The 26,672-nt window shown below is 31.2% G+C and overlaps 1 protein-coding gene across 1 annotated transcript; it reads right to left on the reverse strand.

The window, feature by feature from the left end:
- Nucleotides 1-11,477: 11,477 nt before the first annotated feature.
- LOC118180341 (transcription factor 15-like) lies at nucleotides 11,478-25,715 on the reverse strand. Its single transcript, XM_035349443.2, has 3 exons — nucleotides 25,555-25,715; nucleotides 14,119-14,487; nucleotides 11,478-11,705 (listed from the first exon to the last, which is right to left on the reverse strand). Exons 1-3 carry the CDS (start codon nucleotides 25,639-25,641, stop codon nucleotides 11,667-11,669), a joined length of 495 nt encoding a protein of 164 aa, XP_035205334.1. The 5' UTR covers nucleotides 25,642-25,715; the 3' UTR covers nucleotides 11,478-11,666.
- Nucleotides 25,716-26,672: the final 957 nt, after the last annotated feature.

A 26,672-nucleotide genomic window follows, 5' to 3' on the forward strand; every position in this document is an offset into this window, starting at 1 on the left:
TGTTTCACCTTCTGTGACGATGAAAACTTGTAGTCCTTCAATGGTAATTTCAGTTTTAAAATATGTTGAAAATTTGCTAGGGAAAATGCCAAAATGTTTTTCAAAGTGTTTTTGAAGTATATCTAGATATTATTGTAACAGTTTTACTGCATTGTTTACCTTATTAATGAACTCTGATTTTGTGCTTTTTATGCAGTGTGTTATCTCTGTAATGGAATAATCCAAGAATAGATGTTTAACAGAATGTAGTAAAAGCATGCTTAACTAAGCTTAAAATGAAGGGGGGAAATAATACTGAATAGGTACTGATTCCAGTCATTTCCAAACAGCTCTTTTAACAGTTTTTGTAATAAATGCACATTATGCTGAAAATGAGTAATCTCAGTATGTTATATGACATTATAAATTAAACTACAAAATCTGTATCCAGAAGGTAACTTCTATGTTATATTCCTCCTAGAAATGTAAAGATTACTTATTAGACCAAATACTGCACAAATGCATATGAGAAACATATTACAATGTGGATAGGTATGTTTGTTTACAGATACAACACACTTGCTTAACAATGTTATTTGCATTTGTTTTCAAATTTTGCTGCTAAAAATAGTTCCTGTATATTATCCAAAATAGCTGATGGATAAAATGGAGTTATGTACTTTTCAGTAAATTTTTGGCTTTTGGTGGTTTTCTGCATAAGTTTACATTGTCAATTTTTTTAATATAGGCTATGATATTTTATAGCTATCTGTGATATATGTATTGAAAAATTGATTTAAATTGATGTGCAGAATAAATTATTTAACTGTATGTGGAAGTTAAATTTGGCTAATGAAAGAGGAAAATAGTACTGTGTTTTCTTTTTCACGCTTATAAAAAATCTCTTTAGTGATAAATTTGAACTTCCTTATCTATAAATACCATGGTTTATATACATGCTTACGTTTTTTATTCAAAAAATTCTGATTTGTATTGGCAGTATGCGAGGTAGAACAAAGTATACTGCGCAGAAAAAAGAATAGTAATGAAAGTATGAACAACTAGCTTTTATGAATTGTAAAATAAAGTGTTGTTAGCATGTTTGCTTGTATGGGTTTTTAATATACTAAATTCTTCATTTTAACTGTCTATTCAGAATTACAATATATTTCATAATTTTCTCCTTTTGATTTTCAAACGATAAAATTAATAAAGAAAGATGAAATACTACATGAGTAAATATCAGTTAGGTAAAACTGATATTTCTAAATCAGAGATTTAGTGGCTTTCCTATTTTAGAATATAAATAATTTTTTTAATATTTTCAGGAGTCTCTGTATTGGAAACATTCCATCTAGTTATGTAATAAAAAAATTTCATTTAAATTTTATCCTGTTGCTGTTGTTTATTTTCCAGGAACTAGTTAAGAGCAGCAGTGAATGATATGATTACTATCAAGTCAATACCTATATTGATTTTCCTATTGTAGATTAAATAAATGTCCAAAAATGTGAAATATTTGTTGGATTGATTAAAGATTTATGAACTAAGAGATGTGCTTGTTCAAACTAATAAGTTATTTGTTAATTTATATTTTTAATATTATATTGTAATTCAGGGCTGGATTAACCATTAAGAAATTAGGCATCAAGGCATAAAAACGAAGCACCAAAAAATTTTTATTTACGACTCTACTAGAGAATGTATGATGCAGCTAAACCAAAAACGAGAGAGAGAAGAAATGAAGAAAAAAAAGGCATAAACATGGGGGGTACCAAAATCTTTTATGTGTTTAGTGCTTGTAAAGGTCTTAATCCAGCCCTGATGTTTTTTATTTAATCAGTTGTTAAATCATAATTGTTCCTAGAAAGTGCTGCTTTGTATTAAAAATATTAGATTGTATATATTCCTTGGATGTACTGGATGGAAATAGAGCAAAATATCTTATTTTAGTATTAATAAGTGAGATATGTTTCTGCTGATAAAGTTGTGATTGCTATGAACCGTTGAAATATATATGGTAAAATGTCTGTTATCTTTTGCAAATAATAATTATGCATTTTTGTCTTTACATTGTGATTAATCCGAGAAGTATGCATATTGATGTTAAGGGAGTTGAAGAATATCTTTTGTTTTAGGTTGTCATTATTAAAATGTAATCCATTTTAGATTGAGTTGATGTTAAAAAAAATTGTTGAGAAAAACCTCTCAAAGGTGGTTTTAACATGCTTAATTCTAACTGTCAAAAACATTCCTAACTCTTCAATAGCAATCAAAATGTACACTTATGCTAAAAATAACATATTTATTGTCATCAGTTATATCTTATACATGATCCCTAGTACACGCTTGACATTTGTGGATACTTACTTTTTTACAGGCTTTTATTCATCCTGTAATAGTTCTATCTGCATAATCTTTTTAAAACTATCTTCAAAAATAAAATTTACATTAAGTAAAATTCTTAAGATTGTATATCTTTACAAACGACAAAAGAAATTTAAATGTAGTTTAATAGATTAAATAAATTTTTAAATATAAAAAGGAAAAATCGTATTTTCAATCCTTCAAGTTTCAAATAACAAATTCCAAAGTAATATTTCTAAATAGATAATTTCAAAATATTGCCATTGTACAGTTTTCCATTTTGTGAAGTTTTTAAGTGGCCAAATAATCTGGGAAGTATTACTGAATTTAAAAAAGTGAGGACCATAAAAATAACATATCTTTTTTGCAATGCCAAGTTATCTTTTTTATAACATAAGGTTTAAAACTGATTTACAGTAATGTGCAGTACTTGACTTTTAAGTATTTGACTTCAAGTCATGTAAAAAAAATAAGAAAGAGAAAAATTTAATCAGTGTATTAACCTACAATGATAATGGAGCTTCCATTTTTTTAAGCAGTTCATTATAAGTTTATAAATTTAGTTTAAATCAAGTGTGCACTGTTTATAACTATTTGTAGCTAAAAACGTTTCTGTTGTAATAAATGCTTTTTCTACTTCTAGTTATATTGTTAAGGCTAATGATGGAATATATATATAATAATGATTTTAGATTAAAAAGTAGTTCAACTTGTATCATAATTTTGTACTGTGATAATAAACTATTTTTACTTGGTGAAGTTTTTCTTTTGTTGACAAAAAAAAAGTCTTGAATTATTGAGCTACAAATATGAGGTCATTTTAATTTCAACCTAAAATTGTGTTAACATTATATAATGGAAGAAAGACTAAAGAATCACTTTATCCATATGGGCTCGACTCCTACTTTCAGAATGACACAAAAGCTGTTTTACATTCAATCAATTCAAAATTTACAGCACAAAGACTAAGGGAAACTAGAGGTGATAATAAAAAGTAAAAAAAAAATCCTCCAATTGTTTGCTAACTAGAGGTGATAATAAAAAGTAAAAGAAAATCCTCCAATTGTTTGCTACAATAAATGCAGAATAACTTTAATAAACTGCTTCATGATAATTTTTACCAAAGAATTGCTCCATGTCTTTGTTAACAAAATTTTGTGGCGAGTACTCAATTATTTTCTCATATCATTATACAGGTCTCCAAATTATTAAAGACCTCATAATAGATTACTGTAATTCTAAATTGGAAAATAGCAAAATTCTAACTGAAAAAGATTTCTGCACTATTAACTTTAATTATCCGGTTTATGATTCGCCTAACACCAATAATACCTTTAAATACTTTCAGCATCTGTTTCCGGATAACAATTACAAAGCAGTACTATGAAGTATACAAAAACCTTAAGCGGACTTGGTCATTAACTACCATGATGTGGATTCTAAAGCTTCTTATCTGTACCAGAGAATCTTCCTTTTGTGGATCAATACTATGGGCATATAATTACTGGAGATTTAAAATTAACCAAAGAACAAGATTTAAGATAATTAATGCAATTAGGTATTTAGATCATTCTTTAAATTTAATAAGCAACTCTACATCTTTAAAAATAATTTGAATGCATTCATTCTTTCTTCAAAGCTACAAAACTAATTTGCCCACTACAACCTTTTTATAAATGAAAGGAGGAATTTTTAGTAATATCAAAAGTAACTTATTGCAGTCTCACAGACTGCAATATGTCCACCACAGAACTGAAATTAATAAAAAAAATCATTCAACCTACACAAAAGTTAATCACGAAAATTGATAAGGACTAATAATTTCGGTATAATTTTAAGTCTTATTACAACTTCATTGAAAAAAAAAGAGTTTCAGCACACTATTACTTACAAGAGGAGGAGTTGCAGTTTGACTTCCATCAATAACAAAATCGGAGCATTTCACTACAGGCTTTAAATTTCAGTCCCAGCAGACTGCAACCTTTTTCTAACATAAATGCTTTTCCTAAATTTTGCAAATCTCCAATAAAATTCAGGTTTATAGCTAATGGTACTAAGAAATTGACTTAAGGACTGCTGCAAAGCTTAAACAAATTCTTTGCATTGTTTCAAAATTAGTGAATGAAGAACACAGGTACATTTGGTTTATTATAATAACCAATGATGTATGCATTTAAAGATCTTGAAATAAATAATGTGAATTGCTACGATTTCGAATATCATCATACATTGCTCCCATTAAACGAAATTTTCAATAGTATCTTAGCATTCCCAATATGTTTCTGAAAATATCTTCAATAGTTACAGATGAAAATTGGTCCGTTTACCTGAAAAATGTATTATTTCATAACTTCATTCAGTTAAAAAAATAACATTTTAAAGCAGGTAACAAGAATACCAATGGGCTCAAATTTATCTTCTGTCCTTTGGTAACCTTTACTTTTTCCTTAAAGAATATGAATTCCAAAAGGCACTTAATTTAGAAAATTGAACATACACTGTGAATATTTTTAGATAAGTTGATGACATTTTGAGTACTAATAATTATGGAGAGATAGAAAAGAGTAATATCTATCCCTCCTGCCTAATACTTAACAAGATGAACAAACAGCAAGAAAATATTAAATACTTATTTGAATAAATAAATATTTTATTTAGTAAATATTAAATAATTATATTTTGAACTACAAAAATATAAAAATTTATGACAAAAGAATAGACTTTAATTTGAATGCCATTAAACTAATTAATTGGAACTCTAATTAACATGGAAGGCTAATTCTAATGTATCCTATCTTTCTATATAAAGAACATCATATCTCTATCTATGATTGACTCAAAGCAAGGTCAAGTTAAATATCTATTTACACTATATACAGTTAATTAATCTACATATGGAAAATTCTATAAATCAAAGGATATGGGGTAATGCGCCATTCCCGTCTAACATGTAACAGTTTTTTTTTTTTTTTTTTTTTTTTTTTTTTTTTTTTTTTTTTTAACTTCAGGTTGGGGCTCTACTATCATATAACATCATATTTTTCTACACTCCCCACCTGAGCTCATAGAGTTCACACAATTAAAGAGAATAACAAATCCAAATGAAAATACTGTCATAAATTTTTTTTTAAAAAAAAATTTTTTTTTTCTTGAACACCTAACTAAAATATAAAATAAAACAAACTAATCAATCAAGCATAAGAAATTACTAAATAATCAATTTCAAAACGTTCTTATCAAATGTTGGAAAAAATGTCAATAGTTCTCTAGTTGGTTCACAATGTGCAAAGGATATAAGAGTTGTATGGGCATCTTAATTTGTCCTTCGGACGTTTTAATTAAACAAGAACCGAACATATTGATCTCGTCCTCTATATAACTCTACTACCACACCAAGCATCCTTAAGAGTTTGGACTTTGTAGACCCTTCTAAAAGAATGACATCTCCAACTTTTAATTCTTTACTCAGGAGAGTATGAATGGTGGGCCGCTCACAAGTCAAGCAGATGTTATTCCTTCCATCTTTTCCAGAGATGTTCTAAAAGTCTGGTTTGGTGCACTTGTCTTTTCATAGATAACTTCTATAATTATGCACTTCATTTTATCAATCATCTCGATAAAATAAAGTGGATAATTATGATTTTTTCGACCAAAGGAGGGCAAGGGAGGCATCTGTCCCCAGGCGCAGAATCCAAGGGGCGCCTTTACTTTTAACTGTTTGTTCCATTAAAAGGTTTCCGAGTAATTAATTATAAATATCCATAAAAGATATTTTAAACCTGGCTTTAAAGCTACTAATGTTGTAAGAATTGGAGGCTCCCTTCAGCCCACCTGCATACGAGTATCCCCATACCTCAAAAAAAGGAGCCCCGTCTCTTCGCAAATGAGGGCAGCCAGCACTCCAGCCGCCTCCAAACAACAAACAAAGATACTAAATTAAAAATAAGTAAGCACATCTAACACAAAATGAAAACCAACCAAACAAAACAAAACACAAAATCACAACATAGAAAACCACAGATGTCTAAATCCCATATAAATACAGAATTCAGTTTAACAGAGGATTCCCACAAGCGCCTCCTTTTATTAATAAACTTCATTAGAGCAATGGCATATGATTTAAAAACTTTCAAATTAATGATACTTACATTAAAATCAGTTATGTTAAAAATCTGTCTAATAAGGGCTGTTAAACTACAACCAACCACAAAATGCCATCAACATGACATTATCACATCACCATCAACCTGACAATTATTGCATAGTTTATTTTACTGCAGATTAAATCGGTTAAAATAGAACGAAACCTACCAACCATGTCCAGAAAACCTGATTAACGTCAATATTGTTCAGACATTTCATCTTATTCTTAATTTTAATTATTTCCATAAATCCTTTGTTTTTAGGTGAAGAGAAACACTGTATTTTCCATTTGTTAACGTAAAACTCTTGCATTTTTCGAATAGGAATTTTCTTCGAACCTGTTACTTGTATCCATTGCATTGACATTTGAGACCACCTGATGGCCAGGCTGTTGGCCCTCTCATTACCAATAAAGCCTATATGGGCTTTAATCCAATGTAGTTAAATATGAACTCAAAGTTTCTAAATGACTCTTAATTTATTAATAATTAATTAATTTCGACAACTAATGGATTGAAATTGTCTGGGCGCGAGACAGCATGGAAAAGTGACAGGCAGTCAGTGTAAATATTTACAGACGTGAGTAGAAACAAGCTATTTTTAATCCACAATAAGGCTTGTTTGAACTCTTCACTTTCTGCTTGGAAAACTGAATTATATGTATTCAACTTAAACATTCTACAATCCACCTCAATTCCATAGTAATAAACAATAAAAGCAACTACTACGCCCCCCCCCCAACCACAGAACCATCTGTATAAATATCAAATACATTAGCAGTTGTATTACTTTTATCGAAAACAAAACCAAATCTATTGGAAAGATGTATTAAGTGAATATTAAAAATATTTCAAAAACATTCTTTGTAACCAAATAATCTTCATGCAAAAATTTCTCATAATAAAATTCGTATAAAATTGAGAGAGGCCACAACCCAGCCAACACAAAGACGGCCTCGGTAGGCACCGTTCTAAAACATCGGGTTAAAGCTCTCTGAATACTGTCTAACTTCATTCGCAAATCTACCCAGTTCCCCTGCCCTGGATCCCCAGACTCTAGTTCCATACATGATGACTGGGAGCACAATATTTAAGTAAATCTTTTTCAGAATGAAGGGTTTCAAGACTAAAATCTCAGCTGAAAAAGTTCTTCTATAATTTAATAAAATCAGATCAGTTCGTCTTTGTATCAACTTAAAATGTTCTATAAATTTAATTTGTTATCAATCATAACGCCTAAATACTTCATATTATCTACAAATTGGATTCTTTTGCTTTGATATTTCAAATTTGGTGGTCTAGTCTTTTTACCTCCTCTGAGAAAAAACAATGCGCATGTTTTTTTAATATTAAATTGTAATTTTCTTTGTTTTGCCAATCCCTCAGTATTAGAGCAGTTTCATCAAATAATTTTTACATTTTTTAAAGGGAATTGTGTTTCATAAGAATCATAACATCATCAGCATATGCAATTAATTCCACATTTTGAGAAAACTGCTGCTTCAGCAAGTTATCCACAATAATGTTCTAGAGCAGGGGAAGTACTGCAGGAGCCCTGAGGGCATCCCTTATAAATATTTATTACTACGTCTTTACTCTTATCCTTAAAGCAATTTTAAAAAATTCTCTATTACTAAAATAACCTTTAAATAGATAAAACAAATTTCTAGGTATTTTTAAATCAATTTAACCATGCAACAAGGAAGGCCAATCAACAGAGTCAAATGCAGCCGAAATATCTAGAGAAATCAAAGCTGCGTGTTGCTCACCTCTAAAACGTCTGACATAGCCAACAACCCGGTAAAGTGCATCCACCGTACCTCTTCTAAAGGTAAATCCATATTGAAACTCACTAAGTGGACATTTATTAACCATAAAATGTAAAATTCTGTTAGTTACCAATTTGTCTAGCACCTCACCCAAAATATTCAAAAGTGTAATGGGTCTTTGCTTTCCATTAGGCTTAGGGATCAAAATAATTTGACTAATTTTCTAACGATCTGAAAAAAAGAGTAAACTTAAGACAGGCATTATATAGGCAAACAAAAAAAATCTGGGTAGTAGAAGAATAATCTTTTAATCAAAACAGAATATATGCGATCCGGATCTGCAGCAGCCTTACTCCTCAAACCCAGTATAATAATCTTAACTTCATTATATGTGAATAGTGAGTCATTCTCACTACATTTCATCTTCAAACATATGTATATCTTCTGGTTCACCCAAATCAAACACCTCTTTAGCAGGTACAGTATTAATATCTTGTTCATCACCCATACCTTCGGATCTTTTCACCTTCAGCAGTAAATTTCGCTTTCCAATTGCCGTCTTATGAGGACCATCGTAATAAGCAACGCTTCTTAAAAAATAATTAGCTTTACATACTCTCTTGGTCTTCCTAATCAAATGTTTATAAATAGCCAATTCTCTTTTATACTATATCTTATGTAAAGTTTTAGTATTATCATCTAATCCAATTACCTGTGAGCTTCTCCTATATGCACGGATACGTCTTTTAAACTTTTCCAATTCGGGCGTCCATGAGATTATATTTCGAGCCTTCCTCTATATTAACAGATCGCAATCTATTCTTGCCTGAAGCAACATTCCAAAATCGTTTACTACACCAATCAATTTTCACTGTCACTTACAACACTAATTCTCTCACCAAGCCTCATCATATCGACTTCAAGTTTTTTACAGAGCCCTGTTAGAATATTTCTCGATACCAAGACCCCTCTTCCATGTTGGAAACAAGAATCTGTCATTTCGAAGACTATATATCGATGATAGCTCAGTAAACCTTCAGTATTGATTTCAAGTTTTCATTAGTTACTATCCAGGTTGCTGGATCCCATAACCAAATCTGTCCAACTTAATCCGACAGCAGAATTAAAGGTTGCAATAAAGTCATTAAACAAAATTAAATCATTATATACAATAAAATCAAATATCAACGTTCCTCTTACATCAACCAGTTTGCCCCCCCCTCCAGCTAAAATGTCTTGAATTAAAATCCTCCATAATTAAAAACCTTTTATATATAGTTAAAATATTTTCCAGTTTATGGAGATTCACAGCAACATCCTCTGCAGGAGAGAAGTATACCGATATGAAATTCAACTGCTCGTCTCTCATTAATACAGTAATACCTGTTATTTCATCCATTTCATAATCCACTATAAAATCAATTTCCTCTTTTAAAATAACAATTGCAGTTCGTCCTCCAGCTCCAGCTGCAACTCTCCAACCATTTTCAATGAATGCCAGTTTTCCATTAGTTTAGTTTAGTGACGGAGGACGCGAGCACCAACCCAATAGGGCTCCTACAGTAAGATCAGATCAGGGACTAACACCAATAACATTTTGGAGAACAGAGAGCTTTTTAGCAGCTAAGGCACAGTGGCTTAGGTTGATACTTAAAATAAACATATAAATAAATTTATATAATAATATCATGTGAAAATAAAACAATATACACATAAATGAAAATATAGTTGATAAAATCTAATTATATAATATACTACAACCAATGAACATGCTAAAATTCATAAAAAGTATTATATCATACTAGTCTTTCTTCAAAATTTCTTTAAATCTTTAAAGTCTATGTGGCCTCTAATAAATTCAATTTCTCTCCTTAAAGAGGAACAGCTGTTATCAAATACACTGTGATCATGTTTTAATTCTATATCATACTTCTAATTAGAAACCACACAGATAACACATTTCCTACCTTTACCTTTACTCTTACAAACAGTCGAAAGATGATTTAAAGCACATTGAATCTCTTAAAGTGACCGTATGCCAAGCATTGTGTACACTGTCTTGGTCTCAAAAATAATCTCGCAGAGAAAGTACGCCATCCAATTGCCAGACTCTGCTCTTCCAATATTTCCCTTTGACAAACAGAATCAACAGAAAAAAAAAAAAAAAAAAAAAAAAACTACGGAGTGTCTTACCCAGTCTCTCGTAGGAATATCAAACAAATATCTAGCACATTAGGCATTCCATACACAGTTACGTTTCAAGACATCTATTAAGCTCTTCATTCTTAAAGGTCTCCCAAATACCATAGACAATAATTTTTGGTTTAATAAATTTACGCCTCCTTGGTTTAATATACTTCCTCAAATTTTCTTTTTCTTTAATAGCACTTTCAAACCTAACAACTTCATTTTTACTATCTAGTTTCAACAAAAAATCTCCATTTTCTCTTCTAATGGACCTTTTAATCTTAACTTTGATAAATGTTGTATCAAAATTTTACAACATTCCAAATACGACCCAGCGTCACGCTGGAATTTGCCGCCCTCAGAAGTTGCCGCTCGGAGCACAGACCCCCGGCTTGCCCCCCCCCCAGATCCGGGATTGAATATCTCCAATAATATATGTCATCCCATTAACCAGAAAGTACCGTATTTTATTTAATTGGCAAAAACATGTGTAAATTTTCCTATTTCAAATCGCTAATGAACAGTGTATGATCCATATTTAAAATAAATTGATAAACAGTGCATGATCCATATTTAAAATAAATTGATAAACAGTGTATGATCCATATTTAAAATAAATTGATAAACAGTGTATGATCCATATATAAAATAAATTGATAAACAGTGTATGATCCATATTTAAGAATAAATCAATAAACAGTGTATGATTCATATTTAAGAATAAATTAATAAACATTATATGATTCATATTTAACAATAAATTAACTTACTTAAGTAAACATTTGGTATTATATGGGAGATTTATAGCTATTAAAAGTTTATTTCTGTTGCTTTTAAATCTACCTATCCCCACAAAGAAGTTTGTAGCATGGAGCAAAAGTGAAGTTGTGCATTGTAATTATTCATTTAATTATATGTGCCTAAATTATAGTTTTCCCCCATTACACTAACAAACGGTGAAATATCAGTCATGGAATATTGTTTAGGATTAATAGTGTTAAGAATCTCAAAAGATTATTGCACAGAGTTCCAGTTTAAAATTTCTTTTTATTGCTAAACAAATTTCGCAAAATAAAAAATGTTGTGTTGACAGTTTTTACATAAGCCAATCATCATAAATGAAAGTATTCAATTATTTCAATTCAGCACAATTTTTACACCACATTGCTCTGAATTACTCTCCATGGAAAATAAATTTACACATTTGGTTAAATCTTCTGTTTTAGGAATTTGGACCGTGAGATCTACTGTGTTTTGAAAACTGAAAAAAAAAAGAGGGGGCAAAATCGAATATCATTAATAAAATACAAAGAAGCAAAAAAAAAATTATCAGAAATATTGAATATATGAAACATAAGTACAATCAACATTTGATTATCGAGGAAGGAAAAACTTAAATTTATCCCAGAAAAGTCGATGTCATTAGCATCAGCATAAAATAAAATTATCTGCGGAAACTTACATTATTAGATACAGTAATTAACATACATAACTCTATGGAAAATACAAAAGGAAATGAAAAAGTGCACAGGGTTTAACAGCGAGGATAGAAGATTGCATTATAGTATTGAAGACCCCTCCCTACTACTGTACGTATGTCTCAAACCTAAAAGATGACACTGCTTAAATCAAGACGCAAGACGGTGTTTACTTGCCTTAGGCTTGGAGACGCGTTATTATGACGCAGTATTGGCTACGTCTCTTTCTAGAAACAAGTTGTAGTTATGTTATAACTTCATATTTGAAGAAAATTTAAATAATATTTTAAGTCGGTTGAAAATGCTAGATTTAAAATGTTACTGTGCGAGACTTTCTTATTATAAACCTACTTTATTTTATGTTCTATATTGTTAGCATTTAACACAACGAGTTAGCGCTCAAAAGAGCATTATTAAGCTTTACGAAAAGACTGGAAATTTTGAATGTATCATTTAAAATTTATAATCGTAACTGCTCAAGATACAGAAAAAAAAAATATACTCTGCCATAAATGTTCGCAGCATGAAGTTCCCTTTTGACAGTTTTTGTTGAAATGGGGTCCTGAAGATGACTGTTCATTTCGGATGTTATCTCGGATAACAATTGCTTGTGCTTTCGCTCTACTATGCGCTTCAAGACCCGTCTATCCCTATCAGCCAGCTTTGACTTTCGGCCAGTGTTGTGCTTTGAAGACGTTGTCTTACCCTCTTTCGTGTAGGCTGTTATAACGGCTGATACCATACTCCTTGCAGACCTAGCTTATATAGGGTCATAGGGCAAACTTTGTTTTGCACGGTGGACCGACCGGATTTGCGCCCTAAGCTCATATATTCACTCCCTGCACACCCCACAAGGTTTGCTGTTTCCGTAACCGATGCTTCACTTAAACGCGTTCCAAGCATCATTTCTCTTTGGAACTCTGACAGGTCTGACATTTCAACTTCTCACAGACAGTTCGATCGAAGCATGCAACGCAGGTGACTGCTGTTGAGAGACTGATACCTTCCTCTTCACGCTCACTAGATGGCAGACTTCTGTTGCAGATGGCGCGGCTGTAAAATACATCATACTTTTTTATAGGTATTCGCATTATTTTGTCCTCCATCTGTATTTTGCATTTGTTTTACAAACTATGCTACTATTTAGACAAAACATTGATAATAATCGTGTTATGAGAGTGATCCAGTTCTACGTGAAATGCTCTTTTACTATCTAAAGAAAATCTTAGTATTATCAACCGTCAATAAAATATCAATCTAAAACTATTATCAGTATGGTCATAGTCATTTTGTGGAATTTTACTTGATGCGGAATTGGTAATTAGTCTAATAACCCCAACAGACGTGAAGCGAAATTATCGCTATGTGTAAAGTAACTACAAGTTGTGAGAAGGTTTTAAATAACTTTTTTATTTAAACAGAATTTAGACTACAAATGCATTTTCTTGTGCTAATAGTATCAGCTACAGTTCTTGGTGACGCAACTAAACAGAACAGTCAAATTTAAGTAAAACGTGGAAGTGTAACCAAAGCCTACACAATTTAATATTACTCAAAGCTGGCTCATTAATTCTACCAAGGAGTCAAAACTAGCATGTTAGCAGCGATATAACGCAAAGTCGAATAATTACAACTATCAGAGCTGGCAGGAACTAACGTGCACGCGCAGCCAGATACACGTTCTGTCTTAAACTCCAGAAACCTCAATTTAAATGCTGGCTACCTCATTTGCATTCTGGTGAGGTAGGCCCAAAGGAGAAATTTAAGTAGAGATCCAAATCATAATAACTGGTTAGTTTAAAATAATAACCTTCCAACTTCATTTTCGCAGATTAATTCCTGCCTAAAATATTTCCTCGCGTTACTTGTAATTGTGTAACCATGTGTAATTAAATAATGTGACCATGCAGCTTTGTAATTGTTATTCCTATTGGTTTTAGCCATATTAAATCATTTTTGCTGTTTTACATAGAATAATATCCTTCCCTTAAAAAAAGGGCAAAAATATAAAAGTCTCCAATTGCTAAGAAAAAATTTTAAAAATTTTCTAAAACCTCATAAAACTTTTTGAATGGGAATGATACAATATGAGCTCCTTTTCTTCTATGATTACTTGCAAAATATAAATGATACACTGATCGAAAGGATATCAAATTACATATACAAACATAGGCAATATAGTATAATTTTACTTACTGATTTTTTACTTTCCGCTAGACAAAAAGTACAGATATATCTCTGGCCAGTAAAGTCCATATTTTCCTTTAATCTATAACTGTATCTTTGACATACTTGACCACCATAATCGCCATCCGCTCTGGCTCGTATAAGTGTCGCCAAGTGATCAATATAGGAAGAAGCCAATCGTAAAGTTTCAATTTTTGATAATTTCCGGTCCTTCGGTTCTGTTGGTATATGCGTCCTGAGGATTGAGAAAGCCACATTAACACTGGAATTACGATTGCGTTCTCTGGCATTGGCAACATGCCGCTGGAGCATCATAGATATGGATTCGAAATGAGGAAATTCACTAGCATCATCTTCACTAGTGTCTTCAGATTTTATCTAAAAGGAAAGGAAAAAATTCGAATATTTGTTTTAGTATTAAGATTTTATGTGATTTTCAATAAGCATCTAAAATTTTAGGAATCCAACATATGTCTCATTTATCCTGGCCTCTTTGTTGCGATATCTAAGCTCGATTTTTCTTGACATATGAAAAGCATGCAAAATTTAAAAAATTACAATATTCTACAGCGTTATCAGTCAGCATTAACAGAAAGTAAAAATTTTTTCCTAATTTGGTAGTTTGAAGATATTTGATGTTATATTATACAAAATTGAATATGAATTTATTAGAAAAAAATGCATAATAAATAAAATCAGATACTTTTTTTTTATTATTATTATTTTTTATTTAGATAGGGATTTAATGGAACGAAATAATCGAAATCTCCCAGACACTTCTTTGTCTTCATATCAAATGATGCATCATGCTATGAAAGTGTTTTTCGTCAGGGATACGTTGACAAAGCTGCAAGTTTTTCATACCTGGGCATCAGCACGTCTCTAATGGAGGATACTTGCATCAGTATTTCATTCGTATATAAGCCAAAGACATTTTTAGCTTACGTGATGGAAGTATTCCTAGCGAAGGATACTTCCGTCGCATCATGGGCGGAAATATCCTCCACCCGGTTTATACTGATACAGATTTGCATGACTCGAAACTTGTTGCACTGGTTTTTGAGTTTTATTGATATCATAAAGCAACTAAACGGCTGAGAACTGCAACATAACTGGAAAGGCGTTATGTAGAACAAAGGGAATGTTTAGAGACAGCATACTTTCCAAAAATCTTTGGCCAGGAGCTGTGCATTTTGGAAGTGATTTTGAGAAGTTATCAAAGATAGAAAAAGGATTTGTAAATGAAATCGAAAACACTGAAAGGTGAAACATCACGCCCAGGTACTAGAAACATGCATTACAATATGTCTGGCAGAATATAAATTCCAGTTATAGATAATATAAATTCCAGTTATATAAATTATATTTAAATATAATTATATAAATTCCAGTTATATATTCATTGTCTGATGTGACGCATATATTTTAAATAAGATAATAACATTTTCAGACGTTCTAGACGATTTATTTCTATCTATATCAAACTATTTCGGTTTATCTGATTTAGGAACCAAGAATTCTTAAATCTCCTTAAAGCCAGATTTTCAGTATAAAAATCGTAGTTTAAAATATTCCAAAAAAAAAAAAAAAAAAAAAAACGTAAGCTTTCAGATTTTATATTACTCCCAAAAGGGCGTTTTGTTAACGTTTAGTGTAATACCTTTATTTATTAAATATCATGTTCTTCTGGCTTAAACCATAAAATTCAATTCAACAGCAATATCACAAAATAATTTTAAAATGAGCATATCTTTAGAATCTCCGATACACAGTCTTGCGCTCCGAAGATAAAAATATAATTTTTTTTTTTTTCGTACAGTGTTACCATTGCTCACTTTGAAATCGTTGAGTTTCTTAATCAAAAATGCTTTAATATCTGACAAAATATGAAATCGATAATAAAACAAATTTCATATTTCAAAATAAGGGCTTCCAGATACCCATATTCGGTGGAGGATTACGTTATTCAAAATTGGATGGCTTTAGATACTGTTGTTTTATCTCATTGTGAGAAACATATATACATTTATGCAGATTCTTCATTATTTAATTTCTTGAAATATAAAACAGGGCGATAATATTTGGTGGCAACAATCTGAAAAGTGAAATGGACATTTAAAGTTTTCGACGCAAAACGCCGAAACGAAATTAAAAACCCTTCTGAGATTTAAAAAAAAAAAAAAAAAAAAAAAAAAACTTCTGAATAAGTTAAAGTAATATGTGAAAGCAATGTAAACTAACACAGTAAATATATGAAACATATATGAAGCAGAACATAAATACAGTGTGATTCATAAAGAGGTATGCACTTTCCAAATGCTATAAAACAGTAACAGTCAAAGACACGCACTGCCTCAGCTAACCGCAAGGTCGATGTACTCTTACAGTTTTGTGTCTTGCCCCTGGTGAAAAGGGACGTAGGCAGTAGCGTGCTTATCATGTGACCAGTTAATCAAAATGGCGGTGTCTGCGGTGTATAAGGCTTTTTGTCTTCTTGAATTTAGCAAAACGGAATCCGCAATGCTGTGCAACAGCACTTTTAATCACTATTCGGAAAAGGACCTCCACCTAGAAAATTTATCTATCAATGAGTTTTTTAAATTTTATCAATGAATGAAAAATTTAAAACTACGATCTGTTTATGTTAAAGTCTTGGACTACCGACTGCATCGCAAGAAGTCGCCGATAGAGTTTGCACCGTGATTCAACGAAGGTTGGTAAAATCACGTAGAGGGTGAGCCGTGAAGTGCAGATTTTTCAGTTCATTTTCTGGAGAATTTTGAGAAATAAGCTGAAAATGATTTCATACAGAGTGCAGGTGTTGCAAAATCTGACTGACTCTGACAAACAAAAGCGCTTTAAATTTTCTGCCGATATGCAGCTTCGTTTTGAAAATAACGATTTTGCCGAACGCTTAGTTTTCACCGATGAAGCAACATTACACGTCAGTGAGAAGGTAAACAAACATAGTGTTCACTTTTTGGGAACAGAAGAATCCCAAATTCAGAGTACAACAGGTGCAAGATTCCCCTAAGGTAAATGTGTTCTATGCAGTGTTCAGATAGAAAGTATGCGACCCTTTCTTTTAGCACGAGTAGACTGTCCCAGGAGCTACTTTTTTGGATATGTTAACTCTTTGGTTGATGACACAGTTGCAGGACAAAATTTACAACTTAATTCTTTAGTTGGATGGTGCAACACTACACTGGTCGGCGTACTTGCCAAATACCTCGATGAACATCTCCCGCACCGATGGATTGGGCTAGCCGTGGACTATAACATGGCCCTTATCCAATGGCCAAGCAGAAGTCCTGACTTAAACCTTGTGATTTCTTCGTGTGTGTGTGGGGGGGGGAGTATTTAAAAGATAAGGTATTCGTGCCTTCCCTTCCTATCGATCTAGCGGAGCTGAAACAGGGTATCACAGCCGATAGACTTGATTTTAATACCTTAACAGGCATCGGGGGGGGATTGATTACCGGCTTGATGTGTGCTGTTGTTATATATGGCGACAGTCCCTGCTGAACGGGACTTTCTAAGAAGCGAGATTTCTGGTAGCACTGGTTTAAAAAGGAGGATTCCTAAAAAAAAAGAGCCCGATGGAAGCGAAATCCCCCCTAGCTATGGAAACGATGTTGCAGCTACCCGGGATCTTTTCAAACCTCACCGAAAATGTTTCGGCTGGGGCTGGAGCTCTGTTCCCTGTACAGATCAACTAATCAGACGAAAGTTCTGCTTTTGAAGTATCACGTGATCCCAATCTGAGCGATAATCGATTACTGTTTTGCGTTCAAGTCTTAAGTGATAATGGTAATCTAACTACATGGGTTTCCTGGAAATGTGCGGTTTTTGAGAATTGTCTCTTTCGATGCCAAGTCCCACGTAGCCGAAACATAATGTGATTGGGACCTAAGGGTTGAAACATAGAACATCTGTGACTGTCTCTAACAAGACTTAAAAATAATCCCATACAATTCTGTTACATATAACATATAATATTCTGTTACATATAACATATAATATATAACATATATTGTTCTTGATTTATAGTGCATTGAAACTGTATAATTCTTTATGAACCACTCTGTATATGAAACACAAGTAAATATATGAAATGAAAACGTAAAATACAGTCCAGTGATCTCAAACTGGCGCTCCGAAGCAGTTTTATGCGGCCCATGAATACATTTCAGTTATGTATTTGCTGTAAATACTGTGCCAAAAATTTACAGATGGATAAAATTACGGAAACAGTAACAAAAGTAGTAATCCTGATACGAGGATGAGCTCTGAATCTTCGAGTTTATTGCATTCCTTAAAGAGAGTGAGTTCAGAGAAAGTTTTATTATAATAAGGTGAGATGTTTAAGTGAAAGAACTGTATTAAAACAGTTTTTTTAATTTAATAAATGAAATCAAAATTTTAACAACACAAAATAAATAAACAAAAGCATCTGTGAAATTTAAAATCATAATACATGAAAACAGATTTAGAACATTCTGAATGACTTAACCAGACATTTAATGATAAATTTATTTTTTCCGTACAATTCTTTATTTAGAATTTAAATATTCTAAATAAAGAATTGTACGGAAAAAATAAATTTATCATTCACATTTATTGCTTGTATCAAAACTTTTATAGTTAGTTTGCAGTTAAGGGAAACACAACTTAAATCAAAATATTTCATAAATTTCCTACATCTTAAATCCTGTGCTATTATTTCAAATGGAAAATCTCAAAAATATATAAGAATAGCATTATTAGTACAAGAGTTTGAAGAAAGGTGCATTAATTTTAATGATTTGCAGTCTAATTTTGTTTTATTCTCGTTACCATTAAAACGAACGTAAATAACTCAACAGAAAAGTCTACATTTGGTGCTAGTTAATTTACCAGTGTAATATAAATGTTTTACAAGAATTTGAAGGTACAGATTGCATTAAATTTTAATGGTACTTGTGAAAAGATATATACCTTTAGTTATGAATTTTTTCAGTAAAAATAATCGCTTTGTTTGAATACATTTATACGTGGACAGACGTTTTCACAGTTGAAAACTAATATATCTATTTAATAAGAAAAGAACCCGAGGATCGATGAGCATCTATGATCCGTAATGAAGATAGTAATTTTTCTCCAGGAATAATAATAACAGCAAACTTCCAATAATTTGTCAACTTTATCAGAATTGAAATCTATCAAGTGTCAGTCTGTTTTATGAAGTAAAGAAGCTTATAATTATTTACAAACAAATATATATCTTTTTACATGAATGAAAGAAAAATTTAATAAATAGAAGAAAGAGCATTGTCATTGTTTATTCTCAAGGTTCTATGCCATTTCGAAAGTTTGAATGTTTTCTCAGGAAATTTGGGAAGTTTCCATAAAATGTGTTTATTTTTAATTTACGTAAGTTATTTAGTTGTAAATTCAACACATTAGAATTATTTTAAATAAATGACGATTTGAAAATTTAACATTTAATGTCAATACATTTGAATTGCGAAGTGTAACTAAAAAACAATTCTGCAGATACCATTCTTTAGATTTCAGATCTTTAGATTTTAGAAAATAAATTTGAACTTTTCCTTTGCGTTATTATTATTTTTTATGTATGATTTGTTTAATATCTGTAAGGGATTAGGCACCTTACACATATTTATCAAAGCAGAAGGAAAGAAGCTTAGCATCAAAATAGAAAAAAGAATTTAACCGAAATAGGTTCATAATTTTAGCCAAGGAGAGAAGGAAAAAAATCAAAAGGTTCAAAAATAAAAAGTAAATACAGAGAAAGATATTTCAGAAAATGGAAGAGAATACTAACGAAATTATTTTAAATTAAACCATGTTCGAGGCAAATTGAGTTTTAAACACAAAGTTTTCAAACATGTTATAAATTTGCAGACTTAAAATTACAAACTTAAAACACAGACACGTCACGAGTAACATCCAGTCGTCATTGACCGGAAGTTAGTTGACTTTTCGAGGGGAACAAACTAACTTCTAATCAATTAACAATAATTGATAAATGCAAAAGTTCTTTTTCTCGAGTAAGAATTATTATGACAATAAAGCTTTACAGTTCAGATGAGTTTAAGTAAATTGAGTTGAAGTGATATGTATGTATGTCTGTATGTACACATTAAAGGTATATATTTGTGTTCATTCTCATTTTGTTAAAAAAAATTCCGGCCGGTCAGCAATTTTCAGTAACTTAGTGACTACTAGTATAGCTAGCCTGCAGTTTGTCAGGTTTCCGAGATTCTAGCAAAATTTCATTTTAAAAGCTTTCAGCTGGGGACAGGTAATTATTTGCATTAAAATTTCTATTTTAAATTTCAACATCCATGGCTATGTAAATTGACAGTGTTTTGATGCTATATCAAATGCATTTTGCCTTCACAGTGTACTAACACGTTTATCGTCTACAGCAAGTTAGTTTTGAAACACTATTTCAAAAATCTTAGCATGAAAGAATAACCTAAATAACAATTGTGTCCAATAAATATGATAGTCTAAATCATCAGAATTTGGTTAAGAGAAGCAAAATAACTAGATAATTAATAACTCGTTTTATGGGCTGTTCGAAAATGGGTTTATTTTTTTAATAATTTTTAAGAGGCTTTGTTTTTTTTTTTAATATTTAGGCTAGCCATATATATTTTCAATTACGAAGTTTCGTAAGTTAGAGAATTTTACGCATGCAATTTGACGGAGAACAGTTTTAACACTGAGGATAGAAAAGTGATGAACACAAAACATTTTATACGGAATAAAATTGGAATTTTACCTGAATAATGATTTATTATGTTTTTAAGTGCATACAGGCTCGTAATGGATTAAATGCACACGGAACCGATGATAACTTGATAAAATTATTTTTCCAAAAGAAGTACTTTACAGTTCTGAAAGTTTCCACAAAAACACTAGTACATTTCTTTACAGTATCACACAGCATAATCAGTAGTTACTATTTCAAACTACTAAAAGCATTAAAAACAATGCAATGCAAAGCGCATCTAAAGAGCGAAGCTAACACGGAGATATCTCAATACTCCGAACTCGCTCTGAACTAAACAACTCAGAGACTGATACTCTCTACTGTTTTGTACAGCTTCATCCCCCCCGGACGCCGAGAAATATATAAAACCTTCCATTTCTCGAAATTATTGGAAGGCATTTACAATTAAAGTTACATCTAAGGACCGAATACCGTCATAGTTACATATAGGAATCAATTACAGCACCAATTACAGCTGTACGGGGATCGAACTAAAATGTCGCAAAATGGTCGCCAAATTTGGTGACAATAATTATTCGCCAAAATTATCGCCAGCTTAGCCATATCTCGCCAATTTAGTGAGATAGCCATTTAAGTCAACGTTTAATTAGTCTTGCCCATTAAATCTTATTTTTTTGGAAGAGTTTCACTCTGTCTTCAGATTATGCAAAACTCATAGCAACTTATTATTTGTAGTTAATCATATCATTACCTTAAAATCTTTACACCGTACAAATCTTATACTGAGGATGAAAAAGGGGCATTTAAATATACCACATTGTACTTTTCACGTATGTTCATTTTAATGCACCCGCATTATGTATAAATTTTCCTTGCTTTTCCTACGTCTGAACTTGAACAGTTTTCAGTTATGTAATGTAACTAATTCTGTTTCAAATCTCTACATAGATTGATCTACATTTGATTGTTATCTACATTTTAAAACTCATTCATATTCTGTGCATTTAAAATACTTTAAAATTTTCTCTGAAAATAGTAAATTCTTTTTCCGTTTGAAAAGTAAAGAATTTCCATTAAAAAAATCATCCATTAAATGATCATTGGCACAAATAATTTCTGGCTTACCGTAACAGATTGCATAAGAACGCTAAACACTAGTCATTCGACCTAGGTTTAAATTCAGTCGGAACTCAAGTTTTCGCAATTTTCTTCTGCGTACTGTAAATAAGCAAGTCTTTCAGAAAGCTATCCCTCCATTTAAGCACAAAGTTCTCATGTACTTTGCAATAACTAATTAAAGAAACAAAAACAAACAAAAAAAAAAAGGAGAAGAAAAAAAAAAAATTAACACCATTGCTTTCGAAGGGAATTAGAGCCTATTTTTATTTTTCCCATTAATGAAATCTTTACCTACATCATTTAAGAATCAGAAATTATGTCTTAATAAAAACTTTTTAAAATTTCCACTGAACCTTTTATAGTTGACTTAAAAATAATGAAAAACTTTCAGCAATTTTGTTGAATGGTTTGGAAGAAGAAGTGAGCAAAAAAAAATCTGTTTTTAAAAAAATGACCTTCAGATAGTACGAGTAGGAAACGGTTTCCTTTAACTTCGTTGTTTATCTGGGGAATATGATGTGCCTGTCAATATATTGGTCATTAACAAAGAAAATACTGAATTTATTGTACCTTTAAATGAAATCATTAACCATATTTACGAATAAATGACTGCATATTTGAAAAATAAGTGTAAAAAATTAAATTTTATTTATAATCCATTGCAAATTTATAACCAGAATAGTTAATGATTCATTTTGAAATGATATTTATTTTCTTCGCTTTTTAACGCTTACCTCTACACGGTGTTACTGTTTTGAATTTCGATAAAATGAAGTCCAAAAACTGAAACGTTGTTTCTAGTAGATGGCGAATAAGAATTTTTATTTATTTTTCATATTATAAGAATGTTATTGAATAGAGCGTTAAGTTTATCACTGAAAAAGTCCGGATTTCTTAATAGCAGGCCCACCAGCGGCCGAGCGGTATAGTCGCTAAACACTGGTAGTTCGGTCCGAGGTTCGAATCCTGTAAACGGGCTGACTGCATGGATGTTTTCGTGGCTTTCCCCATATGTGACGTGTATACGAGCCAGTTTCCCTTAGAAAGTCCTCCACGAAGGCATCCCTCCCCCTAGGCAGATAGCCCTCGAGGCTTTGCCGTAATTAAATAACCTAACCTATCTTAATAGCTTATTGCAGAAACTGATGCTTTATACCAGGGTTTCTTAAACCTTTTTCAGTCGCGACCCTATTTTTATCACTGAGATTTTTTTCGCGACCCCCAGGGCCCCATAATATTTACAAACATTTTGTGGCACTCCATAAGTATTGCGCAAATCCGACATACGCGTGAGTGAAACTGTCAATTTTGTCACTTGTACTGTAATATACTGTTGCAGTTTTAGGTCATCAACTTTAACTTCTATTTTTAAGACATAGAACGATGTGAAAATTTTAAATAAGTAACAGACGAAATGATAGCGTCACGTGCAAAGCAAGGAAAATGAACGTTTCTATTATGAAAAGAATGCGTTGAAACATTTTCGTTTTTTTCTTTGTCTGTACTGACTTATCTTTATCGATTTTCAGATACAGTGTGTAAAAGTGTTTGGTAATTGTAAAATTATTGTAATCAGTTAAAGAAATATCAAAACTGCGAAAAATTTTGGCGACCTCCTCGGGGATCGCGATCTACAGTTTAAGAAACCCTGCTTTATACTATTACGTCATAAATAAATTTCTAAAGCACTATAAATAGGTGACTGTAAAATTTTTTAACTTTACACATTTTGTACATTAGCATCTGCATAAAACTAAAATGTAATGATCGTGATGGAGTTTTATAGCAGAATTTAGAATGTAAACCTCTTTATGTACTTCCTCCTTTTCTTTTCTTTCCTATATACTGATTATTAATTTTATTATTTAATAATCTTATTTTTATTAATAGTTAATTTTATGAATCAACAACTGTACATCTTTATTTAAGAAGAGAAATGAAATTTTTATACATAAAATATTTTTGTATATTTTAAATTTCTAACATAATTAGTTCTTCTTGAGGTGTTATACTGCAATCGGAATTTACAGAATACGGTCCTTTTTAGAATTTTCAGCTTCTTTTATTAATTTAATTTAACAAAATCTCATATTCTGCACTAATTCTGTCTAAGTTATGTTCCTTATTGTGTTTTTAACCATAACTTAGTGATGATCAACTGTTTTTCTCCGGCCCTTCGGATAGGCCAGCAAAATTTATTATTTCTGACCGAATTTTAGAATTTTTATATATTTTATAATTATAATAATCTTAGCTCTACTTTCATGCAAAGATTATTTGAAGTTAATACCATAAGAATTTTGAATTAACCACATTTATTATTTCAAGACTCGATATCTGCTAAACATAACGTATTATGCTATGTACCCAAAATAAATTTAAACTGGAGCTCATGGGCAGAGTAAATAGTCTGGGACTTTAAGAATTGTGTTCCTTTGCGGGTTCCCAGCTCTCATTTTCCTAACTTTCATGCAAGATAAATAGGGTTAAATAAGGATGATGGAAAAGAGGATTTTGGAGCTCTTAAAATGTGAGGCCCTAGACCCGGCTTCATGGTTCTAGGTGCTAGGCTATGGTGTTTAGCATTTAGAACAACATACAATAAGCCAGTTTAACATTTGCTGTGCTTCTTAGCAGTACTCTTTCAGCTAATGCTAAAAGTAATATCTTGAACTTTATTCTGTTATATTTTCTCTATTCATTGTTATTTTGTTCGCCAACCCGCAAGAACCCTGAATACTGGTATAATTAACCAATATTGGGTACTACTATTACATATCATTTAGAATAAATACCAAGCTCCACCCTAAAACAGTAAAATTTATAATATAAAACTTTCATATTTATAATTCAATATGGCAGAATCCTTTTATCCGGACTTCAAGCTTCAGTTATTTGGATCGCTTATTCTCTTTCTACGTCAAGTATCGCTTGTGTTTAATTTGCGTAATTTTTAAGTTTTTTTCCATTAATTTGAATAATATAAAATAATAATGCAGTACAATATATATTTAAAAAAATATGTTATTGAACTGATGTAACAGTTTCTTGAAAAACTTTGTTTTAATTTTAGTTGAATAAAGAGAGTTACATATTTTGTATTAAATAAATAAAAAGGAGACTTTTTGTTTAAATTTAATGTATTAAAAAGTTTTAAAAAATCTTTACTTTTAAGGCATATGTAAAGAATATTAATAACATTGTTTTGTTTTAACTGATCCAGATAGGTTGTTACTCGGAATTTTTGAATTCTGTTCTAATATAAAAACAGTAGGATTAAAATACATAATGCTACTCTTCGAGGCAAAATTTACTTACATTTCTACACGCATTTCTCCAGAATTATTTTTTACACAAGAAATATAGCATTGCATTATAATATAATTTTAAGTATGAAACTAATGTTGAGTAATAATAAATACAAAAGATGCAAATGTTAGCAGTATTTTCAGAACATGATTTAATTTGGCAAGCAAAAATATTCTTAAAACAATAATAATAGAACGGAGATTGCTAAGTTTTCTTTTCAAATCAGAGCAAACATTATGCATTTTATCGCAATATATTAAATAAAATCTTACCTTTCGTTGTAATTCCTTATGTGACATGAAGTAAAACAAAGACCTTAGCTTATACTGACAGCAATTAAGAACAGACAAAGCATTCATGCATTTCACTTAGAGCGTGAACCTCTATCACTCACCCACCCAAATAAAGTCGGGGCTGGATCACAAGAAGAACGGGGGTAACAAGAGGAAATGTAAGTTAATACTTTCGGGTGAGCGGGACTGATGACTAGTTGACACGATCAACTGCTGCCTGTGAATTCCAAGAGTTGTTTTCTTTATGGTTTCCCCTTCGAGTTGTTGACACACTCGAGATGAAAAGTGGGGTAGATATATGAAAGCGAAATTCTCCTCAACTGGTTTTGTATGTATTTTATAGTTAGAGATAGTTATCATACACATCTTTTAAGAGATAAGTTAATAGCATTCTCATGATAAGCACATAATGTTAAAAATTTTCACGTAGCTTTTTACCCGAATATACGAATCAATGGCTCCCTTGGCATATTGTGATCTTTTACTAAATTACTAAGAGTTTTCAGCATAGCATAACAACACTTTTTCTCAATATTCGAAACATCAATTATTTAAAATTTTACTTTCACTTCCTTTAGTATATCATAGTGCATACAATTTTGAAGTTATTTAAGTATAATCTAGGAATAAAATTTCAAAGTTTGCATATTTCTTTGTATTAAAAACAGTTGTCCTTCTTCTCATAATGAGTCGAAAATGACCGAATAAACATCATCACTGAAATTTGTGAAACCAAATCCAATTGGATTAACTGCATGAGCAGTTTTATCGTTTCCTTTATGTATAACATAAATAGGAGTCCTTAGAAAGTCATTCCCTCAGAAAGATACGTTTCGCATGTTTTGCTATAATTCATCAAACAGAAAAGCATTCTCATAATATGGTAAAGAAGAAATAAAGACTGCGTCCTGATAATGATATTTTAGGGTCAGAATACAAATTAATTTGAACTGTTGGATAATTAATTAGAAGGCCTTCTTGAAAGGCATTGGTTCGTATTTACATTACATGTGCAAAAAGCCTAAAAAAAATTTTTTTTTAAATCAAGCAAACGAAGAATCCCATCACCAAGAATCAAAAAAAGGACGAACAGATTA

This window comes from Stegodyphus dumicola, chromosome 3 (genome assembly GCF_044657685.1).
Source record: "Stegodyphus dumicola isolate Sdum_Otavi_A_Nest chromosome 3, ASM4465768v1".
Lineage (NCBI taxonomy): Eukaryota > Metazoa > Arthropoda > Arachnida > Araneae > Eresidae > Stegodyphus > Stegodyphus dumicola.

What these genes read in the sequence shown, in the direction of transcription:
- LOC118180341 (XM_035349443.2), bottom strand. Translation starts at nt 25,641, where the DNA reads ATGAATGCTTTGTCTGTTCTTAATTGCTGTCAGTATAAGCTAAGGTCT. An exon ending in ATAAGGAATTACAACGAAAG is followed by an intron (nt 14,488 to 25,554) that starts GTAAGATTTTAT and finishes CTTTCCTTTTAG; the next exon opens with ATAAAATCTGAAGACACTAG. An exon ending in TAGCGGAAAGTAAAAAATCA is followed by an intron (nt 11,706 to 14,118) that starts GTAAGTAAAATT and finishes TTTTTTTTTCAG; the next exon opens with TTTTCAAAACACAGTAGATC.